Here is a 13503-nt window from a genome sequence, read left to right as displayed (position 1 = left end):
ATGAGTTACAAATGGTATTGAACATTGTACAATTATCAGCAAGCATCTCTTGACCGCGCAACGTCAATGATGAAGCAGCTGAAGAAGATTGAGCCTAGGACGTGACCCTCAGGAATTCCTACAGCAGTGTTCTAGGACTGAGATGGCTGACTGGACAACCCACATCCATCTTCCATAATGCTGGGTATGACTTCAATCAGCGGAGAGTTATCACCCTAGTTTTGTGTTATATTAATTTTGCCTTGGTACCACACTCGGTTGATGCTGTCTTGATGTCGAGGGCAGCCACTTACCTCTCCTCTTCGGATCAAAGCTGTAATGAGATCTAGAGTCAAATGATTGTTGTAGAACGAAATGTGAGCATCAATGAGCACCTTATTGCTGCACTTGAACGTACTTCAACAGCACTTTCCATCACTTTTTGATAAAGGGTAGTGTTTGGCAGGATTTGGCCTGTTTCTTGTGGACAGTCATACCTGGGCAGTTCTCCACATGGCTGAGTAGAAGCCAGTGTTGCAGCAGCACTGAAACAGCTTAGCTGTTGATGTGGCTAGTTTTGGAGCGTAAGCATTTAGTACAGGTGTAGTCACGGCTAAAGCCTTGAAGGACGGCAGAGAAAATACAGCTGCCAGCAAACTCTGAAGAAACTAGTAGCTAATTCTGCACCCCAAACACCATTTGTGGAGCAGTTCCCAGCTACTGCACTTGAAATGAAAAATCTTTTCTCATAAGTGCTCTGGGACTCGTCATTTGCACTGTTAAACAGTCAGATTCGTCTTATTTTCAAGCTACACTGACCTCGCCTTTGTATCTTCCTCTAAGTAGCAAAGGTTCTGGCAACGTATGCTGCGCTATCAAAATTGCATTGCCCTTTTTAAAAAAAAAGTTGCTATTTTGCATCACAGTGCTGGGTCAATTTCAGTCACCACATGGAAGCAACCTTCAAGAAAGTAGGAGGAAATGGGTGAACATTACTGAACTGACAGTGTCTTTCTCCACTTATTTTCCTGGCCCTTTCCCATTTCCAACCCTGCCTCAAATCCCTGCTAATGTTCTTCCTGATGCTTCACTTTTAAAGTTGTCATTTTTGCCAGAAAGAAATTTCACTCTTAAAATTACTGACCTCAATACCCATTGATCTTGCCAGCTGATTTTTTTAATCAGTATGTCTGTGCATGTTTTTGCCTGTGTGTGCCCTGTTGCCTGTTTGCTTTTTGCGTGTCGCCAAACCCATAGGAAGTTGAGTGCTGAGTTTTTGAAGGGTCTTGTATATGCTTAGCCCTGTTTGTTTCAGTCTATGCAAATACTTCATTTTAAGGTATTTCTCCCTATGCATAATTACATTTAAATGCTAAAATGTAGGGGGTTAACTAACTCTGCTAAGCAGAACAGTTATAGCTAATTTGACTACATGTAAAATCAGAAGGCATGATTGGTTACCTAAAAATTGACTGCATCCCTGAAGGGTATACAGTGCAGGTAAACAACAGCTTCTCATAACAGCATCTTTTGAGGATTGTTTTTCTAGATGGAGACAGCATGGAAAAACACTTCCAATAACAAGATAAGGGTTGAAATATATTTTGATTTTAGTGTTCTGTTCAGACTGGCCGAGAAGCCTGTCGTTTTTTTTGTCTTGTGTTAATTTTTAAAGTTCTTTTTAATAAAGAAAACCATTTTAAAACTCGTACCAATGCTGTACTCTTGTCTCTTCAAACGAATGGACCCAACAGTTTTTGTCAAACAATTGTATAATTTTAGGAACTTAAACTTTTTTAAAATTGCTAGTGTAATGTTACATTTTTTCATGTTTCAGATGAAACACTTTGTTTTGAGGAATCCATCAGATCTACCAGTTACAGTGCAGCTAATGCCAGTTGCTCACTATCCGAATCCAGAAGCTGTTTTAGGTCTTCTGAAGAGTTGGTAAACAGCGCTTTTTCTTTGTAACTGTGCTTCAACTAGAAAACCAGATGATTTGAATTGAACTAGATCATGTCATCTTCCACCGCACCATTCAATGTTGTCCTCTGATATTCGTTCACATAAATATATTTAACAGGCTGAATGTGAAATATAAAAACCACTTATGCTACTTGGCAACTACCAACAAAGTTGGTGTTTCTTTGTTTTAAAATTTTCATCTTTCTGTGGTCTTACCTCTGGCTGGAGGTTTGATTCCATGAAATTGTTTTCCCTCTAGCTTCTCTCCCAAAGGCTATTTTTTCTTCCTGTATCACGAGCCTGGGCAGTTTCATAGCTAAGTTGATAGCTTCATGACTACTTTCCAACAGGAGTCACTGGATGACCAGGAGCAGAAACCCTGGTGCTTAATTTGTTTCATCCCTTCTACAATGCAATTAAGCTGATTTGTTGGACCCCTGTTACCTACTAACTTTCTCTGCACTTAACTGATAACCAAAGATGAGACCACCTGTTCTGTGATTCAACTACATGCTGTGTTTGCCATCTCAGTTCTTGAGAGTTAATATTTGTCTTTAAACAAAATTTGACACTGCCTTGATTCGTTATTTAAACTGGCTCAAAACAATGTGGCAAAACCAATGCCTGTAAGTAGAGTCAGTGGTTTTTCAGGTATTCTGAAGTAGCAATTGATATTGATTATTATTAATAATGTGGCAACAATACGGATAATCGGGGAAACAGCATTTTATATGCCCTCTCTCATTAATGTAAGCCTGTAACTGCAAGTAATTTTAACCAACAATTTTGTTTGAGTTTGGCAAGTAATTGTTATTTTTTTAAGGTACAAGCTAAGGAGACAAGATATTAGTATCACAGCAAACGAATTTAGATTGGTAAAGCTCCCTGACAGTAAGGCAAGTTCAATTCCCTATATTTTCCTAATAAACACTTGGTGTGATAAATGCAGCACTGTGATGCGGAGTGTGGTAATTAAATGAATGAAGCATCTGTTCAATATAACATTTAAACTTCCTCCATACAAAAATAAGTCATGGAGAAATGTTCCATGATCTATAATAAAGCTGCCTTAAAATTGGTTCCTTGGAGTGGATATGAACAAGTAACCTGAAATTTGCACTGAATATAAGAGTGAAGCAATTGGCACTCATCAATACAATGGAGGAAATCTGGCAACAATTTCTGGAGTACGAATGTTTTCAATTAAATGTGGAATTGCTGGTAGAGATGCAGTGTTCCACCACTGACTGTGCTTTTGTTTCTTACCAATGGACTCAGCACTGACATGACAGCAATGGCGTGAACTTGTGGTATTTGCCCACTGGCACTGCACTAAAACCAGTACAAATTAGGCCAGTGCATTTGGTAGAGAGTTGGGTTTTAACAGCATGGTAAATACTCATTGCTGATGAACAACTTTTCTAGCCTTGAAAAATAATTTTACAAATGTAGAATCTAATTCCCTCAGAAGAAAATTAGTATTAAATAGGTTTAAAATGTTTAACTTAGTTCTGATGGTGGGTGATCACATGAAAAGTTAGCCCTGTTTCTCATTCCGCAGTAAGAAGTCTCAAACACCAGATTAAAGTTCATCAGATTTATTTGGTAGCAAACACGACTAGCTTTTGGAGCGCTGCTCCTTTGTCAGGTGAGTGGGAGCTCTTTCCACAAACAGGGTATATAAAGACACAAACTCAATTTACAAAATAATGATTGGAATGCGAGTCTTTACAGCTAATCAAGGCTTAAAGATATAGACAGTGTGAGTGGAGAGAGCATTAAACACAGGTTAAAGAGATGTTATTGTCTCCAGACAAGACAGTGAGATTTTGCAAGTCGTGGGATTACAGATAGTGTGACATGATCCTGATTGAGTCCTCATGTATGCAGAACTTGGATATCAGTGTCTGCTCAGTGACTCTGCGCTGTCATGTATCAGGAAGGACGCCTTGGAGAACGCTTACCCAAAGATCAGAGGCTGAATGCCTGTGACCGCTGAAGTGTTCCCCAACAGGAAGAGAACAGTCTTGCTTGATGATTGTCGAGCGGTGTTCGTTCGTCCAATGTCATAGCGTCCGCATGGTCTCCCCAGTGTACCATGCCTCGGGACATCCTTTCCTGCACTGACCACCTCAGAAGACAAACACAGGACGTGGTGGACAGAGTACCCTTCGTCATCCAGTACGTCCCCAGAGCGAAGAAGCTACGACATCTCCTCCGGAGCCTTCAACATTTCATTGAAGACAAACATCTCACCAAGGCCATCCCCACACCCCCATTTCTTGCCTTCAAACAACCACACAACCTCAAACAGACCATTGTCCGCAGCAAACAGTGATATTGGGAGAACAGTGACCACGACACCACACAACCTTGCCACAGCAACCTCCTGTAGGACCTGCCAGGTCATCGACATGGATACCATCATCTCATGTGAGAACATCATTCACCAGGTACATGATACATACTCTTGCAACTTGGCCAACGTTGTCTACCTGATACGCTGCAGGAAAGGATGTCCTGAGGCTTTGGTACTTCGGGGAGACCATGCAGACGCTACGACAACGGATGAATGAACACTCCTTGACAATCACCAGGCAAGAGCGTTCTCTTCCTGTTGGCGAACACTTCAGCGGTCTTGGGCATTCAGCCTCTGATCTTCGGGTAAGCGTTCTCCAGGGTGGCCTTCACAACACACGACAGTGCAGAGTGGCTGAACAGAGACTGATAGCCAAGTTCCGCACACAACGGCCTCAACCGAGATCTTGGGTTCGTGTCAAGCTATCTGTAACCCCCCCACAACTTGCCTGGGCTTGCCAAATCTCACTAACTGTCCTGTCTGGAGACAATACACATCTCTTTAACCTGCATTTAATGCTCTCTCCACTCATTGTTTGTACCTTTTTAAGACTTGATTAGCTGTAAAGACACGCATTCCAATCGTTATTCTATAAATTGAGTTTGTCTTTATGTGCCCTGTTTGTGAAAAGAACTCCTACATACCTGACGAAGGAGCAGTGCTCTGAAAGCTAGTGGCATTGGCTACCAAATAAACCTGTTGGGCTTTAACCTGGTGTTTTGAGACTTCTTACTGTGTTTACCCCAATCCAGTGCCGGCATCTCCACATCTCTTTCCACAGACTTTGTTTCACCAGAGTATTTCCAGCATTTTCTATTTTTATTACAGTGGCTTTTACTTTTACATTTTGTCACTTTATCTCTCAATACTATTTCCCAATATTCATTTCCTATCTGTAGATCATTTAAATCTAATTTACATTTCCTGTTTTGTACTTCTGCTTTGGACTCTGCGTGTCTAAGTGAGCAAACTTGGTTGAAAAGCCTTTTTTGTTACTTGTCTGGTTCATAGATGCTACAGATCTGTAGAGTGTCCCATGCCTGGAAAGATGCTAGGTTAGAGGAAATTTCCATTGACTAGTGCGCAGCTATCAGAGGTGAATAGCAAGCACCATTTCTTCAATGCTGAAAGCAAAATTCATACCAATGATTTGATCTCCAATTTTCTTTCCCCGCCTGAGGCATGATACCTTTTTTTTGTTTCCTTCTTTCTTCCTCCTTGTTTGATAGTTAATGAAAGACCTGACGTGCATGAGAATCGCCAGTGGGAACCATACACGTTTAAAATGCCTCAGCAAGTTTTCTTTAATTATTGTAGCATATTCAAAGGTATATAATATAGATGACTGACAACTCCAATCACTGGTTTGATATGATGAATAGAATACTAATATTCTTAAGTGAAGCAGACTCTTCCATCATGGTCTGGAAAAAAGTAATTTTGTGATGTTTGTAACAAAATAGTGCACTGAGAGTTACAAACAGATGAAATTCAGCAACAGTCCAAGTGCTGGGATTCTTCAGCTGACTTTACAGCCTCGAGAAATGAGGAAGATTGGTGTTGAGTTCACACCAGTAAGCCACAGTCTAGTGACATCGCTCATATTGATCAGGTAAAATTTATCCTATAGAAAAAAAACTAAATAATTAATTTTGAGTGAATCAATGCAGATACTTTAAGTATCTATGGTAATGCTACATTGCACCATATTGTAAGTCTGTCTCTTTCTAATGTGTTATGGTGTGGATAAGTTTGCAACGGGTTGCTCAATTTAGAGAGTATAAAATGCCGGTTAGAATTGTATTCTATCAGCGGAACCAAATATGATGTAGCTGCTAGACTAACTGAGTGGAAATACAGACTGCGATTCTCCCATCGCAACCTGCAACTTTTCTGGCGGGCCGGTGTGGGAGATGCACGTCGCTGGCTTTGTTTTGGGATTTGCACATGCGCCAGGAAAGCATGTGCATCTCCCAGAGCCGGTGAACAATCACCAGTTAGACCATGCTGGAAGGCAGGTAAGTAATTTGAATCTGTTTTGAATATACTTTAAATATGTTTTCAATGTAACTTACCAGTCCTGTTTTTTGAATTTCCTATCCTGCCAGGAATACTTCATTCTGGTGGAGTTCGAACTAGCATGAGACTCACTGAAATGAAGAAGGGGGCAGTCGGGAGCTCCCCAGGAGGTTGGGCGGTAGGCCGGGGTAGTGGCCCCGGGCATGGATGCCCTGGCAGTGCCAGCATGTGCCCCTTTGCACTGCCAAGAGACAAAGTGCCCATGGCAAGAAGGCAGGACCTATTGTGGACCAGCCTTAGGGGCAATCAGCAGAAGCCTGTGGGTGGGGCTTATCGTGCCAGAAACTCTGCAGTTCCGGTCGGAGCCTTCAACTGTGCGTAGCAGCAAAAAAAGGACAAAGAAAAGCTCCCCTTCCACATTGTTCCCAGGCCAGATAATGCCTCTCCCTGGCCCTCAGACATTGCCCCACCCCACAACATAACTGAACCCCATATCCCCTTGCTACCCAGACCAATTACAGACCACGTTCTCCCCCTCGATCTGAGTCAGAGAGCCATGTGACCTGCCTCCCTTCCACCAACCACCTCCCCCTCACAGAGAGCCATTTGCCATCCCCCACCCCCACCAGAAAGCCATTTTCAGGCCTTGGTAGAGGAGGAACCAGAGCAGAGGAGGGTGTGGATCGCACAACTCACCTCACGCCCGACTTTACCAAATTTTCACGTCCGAAAACGAGTGCAACTTGATGGTAAAATTGGGCCCTTGGTGTCACTTCCTGAATTAAACAATGGTTTTTAGCATTTTTCTTTGTATGATGCAAATGTTTGGTTTTTATTTTAACGATTCAAAATTGCTACTACATGAGATCATACTATTTATTTCTAAAGGAACAATCTTACTGTACTTGATGTGCTGACAGTGGAAGGTTTTGGAGCTAATGAAGTCCTGAAAGTGGGAGGAAAACTGCCCGGAGCAGCGGGCTCACTGCGGTTTAAGGTGCCAGAATCCACACTAATGGAATGTAGAGGCAGTAGGTATCTGAAGCAAAAGTTAAAACTAGTTTTGATTAAGCAGAGCCAAATGTTGATATTTATTGTTTGGTTACTCATCCTGATGTCGTAAAAGTCGCCTTTTTAAATCTGTTAGCCTGTTATAGCTTCCTGCATTATTAGTATAATTCAACAGTGAAGCTTGTGCAGTTTAAGTCAAAATACTCTGACATATTCTTTGAACGCTTTTCTCTCATAAGTTGAGCAATGTTTGTTGGGGCTTGTTTCAGTTGCAGTCTATTATTCAAACTTAGATTTCTCCATATCCTAAAGTTTCAAATTGGATCATTGGACTTTGTGTTGTGATGACTCTTTTTGTTACCTGCTGATAGTTGATACTATCTATTGGAAGTTAAAACTGAGAGGAGGTCTGTAGAACAGTCAGTATTCACATGGTGTGTGTGTGTCAGTATATGCCAAATGCTAACTATATAGAAAAGCTTGAAATCAGCTGGTTTCATTGATTCCTAACTGAGTAATCCCTGCTGTATTCTGTTTTCTAGCCAGTTTGCTACTATTTTGTGACTTGTTCCATGACTCCGCATGCTCCGATTGAGATTAAACAAGCTGCTATTCATTAGCAGTTGATTGGATAGTCATAAATCGGGCATCGATGCCAATTAAAAGCATTGTGCATCTCAGAAAAAGAAGATAGACTTTGCCTTTACTTGATTGTAGAGTACAAATGGCAGATAGAAGAAATGCGTAAATGAACTCCCCCACCCACTCCTCACCATTGCTCCAATTTTAGATGACTTCTTTGGAGGTCTGGTTGTGGAGGTACAGTGGCACAGTGGTTAGCACTGCGGCCTCACAGTGCCAGGTGTCTGGGTTCGATTTGTAGTTTGAGTCACTGTCTGTGCAGAGTTTGCATGTTCTCCCTGTGTCTGTGTGGGTTTTGCCTGGGTGCTTTGGTTTTCTCCCACAGTCCAAAAAACATGCTAGTTGGGTACATTGGCTATGCTAAATTCTCCCTCAGTGTACCCAAACAGGTGCCGGAATGTGGCGACTACGGGATTTTCTCAGTAATTTAGTTGCAGTGTTAATGTAAGCTTACTTGTAACACAAATTTTAAACCAGCAGGAGGAAGGAAGTGCTTCAAGAAGTGTGTCAAGACAAGTTGTCTGGCACCTGTAGGCCTTTGTTTAATGTGTCACCTGAAAGACAGCATCTCTGACAATACAGCACTCTTTTAGATTATCCACTCAAGTAGAAATTGTGAAGGCTTTGGTCAAAGTCTTCCAATGTTATGGGCCGATCGAACGACAGAAGGATTGCCCACCTCTTTTTTTTTAACAAAAAGGAAGATGGATGCATGTATTACTACAGGCCAGTAAGGCCAATTCCCCACAAAGGTTGTGGGGAAACTTTTAGAGACAGCTATCCACCTGACCTGTGCACATTGGCATTTGGAATAAGTCTAGGTTAATATATGAAACTCAGCACTTATCTAAGGCAAATTATGCTTGACTAAATTGAGTGAGTTTGTGTTCTTTGAAGTAACAAAGAGAATTGATGTTATTTATACTGACTTTCAAAAAGTGTTTGACAAAAAAACCACAGATTTGACTTGTTCACGAAATAAAAAGGATAGTGGGAGCATGGATACAAAATTAGCAAAGGGATATATGGTAGAACAGTGATGAATGGTTGGTTGTTTTTCAAACTAGAGGGAATTAATTGTATGTTGGTGTTCCCAAAAATTGTTACTAGGACAGCTGCTCTCCTCTGTTCTATATTCATGATCTGGACTTGGGTAGGTGGCATAATTTAAAAGTTTGCAGATGACCTAAAATTCAGAAATGCATTAAATAATGAGAAGGATGGTAACAAAGTTCAGGCAAGCATAGACTGGTTAAATTCACAGGTACAAATCAGATAAAATTTAGTGCAGAGATGTGTGAAGTGATTCATTTGGGAGGAAGCATAAGAAGAGCCAATATAAACAAATGCAGTTTTGAAGGGGGAAGGGTGTAGGAACAGACACCTGGAGCTGTAGGTACACAAACATTTGCAGATAGCAGAATAAATTGAAAGGAAGCTTATTTTAAAAAGATATAGGATCCTTGGCTTTATTAATAGAAGCACAGAATACAAAAGCAAAGAAGTAATACTAAATGTTTATGGATTGCTGGAGGAGCAGGCTGGGAAGTCAGAAGGAGCAGTGGTAATAGCGATGAGAAATAGAAACTCCTGTTCCCAGTTGGCATAACGGTTAGCACTGCTGCCTCTCAGAGCCAGGGACCCGGGTTCATTTCCAGTCTTAGGTGACTCTCTACATGGGTTTCCTCCAGGTGCTCCAGTTTCCTTGCACAGTCCAAAGATGTGCAGATTAGCTGGATTGGTTATGCTAAATTACCCCTTAGTGACACAAGATGTTAAGATTAGCGGGATAAATACATGGATAGGGTAGGAGTGGGCCTGTGTAAGATGCTCTGTTGGTGAGTTAAATGGCCTCCTTCTGCACTGTAGGAATCCATGATTCTAGTTCTCTATAATGACTTTTGAACCTACAACCTTCCCGTTTAGGAGTGCTACCATTGAGCTATAGCTAAGACTTGGGTGCTCATTTCATTAGACCCATGCCAATGAAATTTGATGGGTGTATAACAGGAGAGGCTTGATACACTGGGTTCCCTTGTAGTAGGCTTTTGCCACGTTCAAGGAACATGGAGCAGTTCTGCTACAACCCATCGGCTTTATGGAGAGCATAGAGGTCTTTTTATTCAACGTTGAACATCAGCATGCTCATTATCACTCAGCATCTCATGACAACTCTTAACAGATGTCATAGAAGCTCAAATGGCTTCCATCTTGGTATTGACCTGAGCTTCTGGAATGTCATTTGGTGATGTTTGTCAGATATCTGAGAATACTGTAGTTACTAAATTCTCTTGATTTCAGAGTCAAAAGGAAGTGAACTCAACTTGGCCATCAGAAAGAATTTTAAGGTTGAAAACATTGGACCACTGAAAGTCACAGTGATTTCGATGAGCATTAACGGATACAAATGTCAAGGATTTGGGTTTCAGATTCTAAAATGTGAATCATTTGTACTGGAAGCTAATTCTTCACATGAGATCAGCATTGTGTAAGTATGAATGATGAACAAATGGGATTTGCGTTTTTGTTTATATCCAATTCAATCCAATTGAAGTCCAATTCCAAGTCTCAGCAAGTGAGACATTCCCAAGACAGGCTGGCCACTTCCTGTTTTGGACTTAATCTACGTGATCCAAGCTGATTGGTGCAGGCATTGCACCTCCAGCAAGGCTTGGTCTCATTTGCCAAAAGGCCGAGATGCTGCTTTAAAAAGTTGCTTCAAATGAAGCCTCAGTGTAACCTCATGACTGCAGACAAACGTGGGACAACAAAACTACGCTTGATCTTAGGTTCAGGTGATAGTAGCAGAAGTCAGCAAACTGTGAATTAGGGAGTGTTTACCACTGTGTTTAAATAGCATGCAAAGTAACTCACTTTGCTGTTTGAAGTGACTGAAGTACCCAGTTAGTGATCAGCAGTACAATTGTCTGCTGGTGCCAAGACATTTGAAATGTCAGAAAAATGGATTAGATTGTCAGTTAGTTGAAATTGCCTTTCCTAATTCTGTAAATAACATTTTGAATCTATCTCGGACTAATGGTATAAAAGTCTCCTGTTTCAGATTTTTGGTTCTCGGGTGCTTAAGAGAAAGTACCTGCATTCATAGCAGCATCTATCATAGCCTCACCCAGTTCATCTTGCAGCTTACGTAGTACAAATTGATGTAAAATGTAGAGAAATTCTGAACTCAACTAGTGCATATTTCATGATAGTGGGGTTACATTAGCTACCCTCCAATCTATAGGAACTGTTCCAGAGTCTATCGACTCTTGCCAAATGACCACCAATGTGCCCAGTGTTTCTCAGGCCACTTTCTTGAGTACTCTGGGTAGACACTTTGGTGCCTTACTGGCTTCAGGAAGGTGGGTCCTATTGAGAACCTTGTCCTGGCTGGCTGTCTAGTTAAGTGCATGAGTGGCACTTAGGTTGGTGACCCTTCTCTAAAAGAGATGACTCTGGGCTCTTGCCAAACCCCATTGTCATTCAGTACTGCCCACAGAAGGTTGGTGAGTGTAATGCAGTTGATTTGAGCTTCTTAAAGGCAAGTTTCACATAACCTTGCCAACAAAGTTGCAGCCCAAAGAATGAACCGGCAGCATGATGCAAAATTGGCTGAGTGACCAGAAACTGAAAGTAGAGGTGAATAGTTATGTTTTGGACTGGATCGAGGAAGTAGAGTGGATCCCATGGAGGTCATTTTGAGGACCACTACTTTTCCTTACTTACTTTTATGTCCTGTACTCTACTTGCTGACAAGAGGTATTAATAGTGATCTATGATGTGGAGATGCCGGCATTGGAGTGAAGTCTCTCAACACCAGGTTATCACCCAACAGATTTATTTGATAGCACAATCTTTAGGAGCACGCTCCTTCATCAGGTGAGTGATGCAGGAGCCGTGCTCCAAAAGCTCATACTACCGTATAAACCTGGTGGACTTTAACCTGGTGTTGTGAGAACTCTGATAGTAATCTAGGGAGTAGGTTGAGGGCCTATGTTTTCAAATGTTGGAGGCAAATATGGTGGCTGGAAAAAAAAATTTCTATAAATGGTTAAAGATGAATGAGTTAAGTGGGCTATATCTGTGGTGTAATATTTAGTCCCACATATAGACCCACTGTTATTTTTCAGATTAAACTTGTTCAGTTTGGTCACATTGCTTTATATGACTAAATTTCTCTCTCCCCTCTTCTCTGTCCAGGTTTACACCAGATTTTACCACTTCCTGGGTGATCCGTGAATTACAGCTTTTAACTGCAAGAGGCTTGCAGTTTCAGTTCACTCTGAATGTGACTCTTCCACACCACTTGTTACCTCTTTGTGCGGACTTGGTGCCAGCGCTGAGTTGGGAGCAGCCATTCTGGATGATCGTCTGCCTGTTTAGCTGGTCAGAAATTTAACAAGAAACTTGCATATTCTTGAAGTACAGTTTTAATATGGCAACAGTTATTGTGATGTTATTGTTTTGTGTAATTGTTGCAAAGCAAACTTGTTTAAAGTACCCAGTAAGTTAATTTGATGCTGGAATCCAAGTGTCAACTTTGTACGTTGATTACCTGAGTCTTGTCACCTTGTTTTTTGACCCCTGGTGGAAAATTGATAGGTTTAAGAATTCACATTTCTAATTAAAGAGGATTTTCCCATTTGTAGCCATTTATTTCAGGAATTATTTTTACTGATTGCTTTCTAATCCTGTCCCAAATCTCTCATGCCAGGATTCATAAACATCAGGGCACACGTTGTTTTTGCTTTTCTTTTATTCATAGAATCCTACAGTACAGGAAGAGGCTATTCGGCCCATCAAGCTTGCACCAACCACAATCCCACCCAGGCCCTATCCCCATAACCCTATGCATTTACCCTAGCTCGTCCCCCTGACACGAAGAGGTAAGTTAGCATAGCCAATCCACCTAACTTGCATATCTTTTGGACTGTGGGAGGAAACCAGAGCACCAGGAGGAAACCCACACAGACACAGGGAGAAGGTGCAAACTCCACACAGACAGTGACCCAAGTCAGGAATCAAACCCAGGTCCTGTGACGCAGCAGTGCTAACTATTGTGCCACTGTGCTGCCCTCATTTGTGAGACATGGGCGTTGCTGGCTGGCCAGCACTTTTTGCTCATCTCTCTAGTTGTCCAAGGGCAACTGAGAGTCAACCACATTGCTGTGGCTCTGGAGTCGCATGTGGTCCAGACAGCAGATTTCCTTCGCTAAAGGACATTAATGAACCAGTTGGGTTTTCCCAGCAATCAACAATGGTTTCATGATCATCAGTAGATTCTTAATTCCAGATTTATTTTTTATTAAATTCAAAATCCACCATCTGCCATGCTGGGATTTGAACCTAGGTCCCCAGAACATTAGCTGAGTTTCTGGATTAATAATCTAGCAATTATGCCACCAGGCCAACGCCTCCCTAGTTTGGGCTGGGATTTTTCACAGGTGGCAGGGGTTCAGCCATCAGGACCGAAGGGTAGTGGGGTGGTGATCCCACTTTAGGCTGTGGGATCCAGGGCTGGAATTTGT

General features: G+C 41.7%; 1 protein-coding gene across 1 annotated transcript in view; it reads left to right on the top strand.

Moving 5' to 3' along the window:
* The window catches only part of tmem131l (transmembrane 131 like), a 156602-nt gene that overhangs the window by 126661 nt on the left and 16438 nt on the right, over positions 1-13503 (top strand). Inside the window, exons 18-23 of the mRNA XM_080192584.1 lie at positions 1817-1926; positions 2768-2840; positions 5767-5915; positions 7211-7353; positions 10277-10463; positions 12176-12361. Of these exons, the coding sequence (XP_080048710.1) occupies positions 1817-1926; positions 2768-2840; positions 5767-5915; positions 7211-7353; positions 10277-10463; positions 12176-12361 (848 nt within the window). The remainder of the gene's footprint in view (positions 1-1816; positions 1927-2767; positions 2841-5766; positions 5916-7210; positions 7354-10276; positions 10464-12175; positions 12362-13503) is intronic.

This window comes from Carcharhinus amblyrhynchos, chromosome 1 (genome assembly GCF_965287045.1).
Source record: "Carcharhinus amblyrhynchos chromosome 1, sCarAmb.v2.hapA, whole genome shotgun sequence".
NCBI lineage: Eukaryota > Metazoa > Chordata > Chondrichthyes > Carcharhiniformes > Carcharhinidae > Carcharhinus > Carcharhinus amblyrhynchos.
Note: the sequence above shows the minus strand (reverse complement) of the source record. Positions and strands in the feature narration are given on the sequence as shown.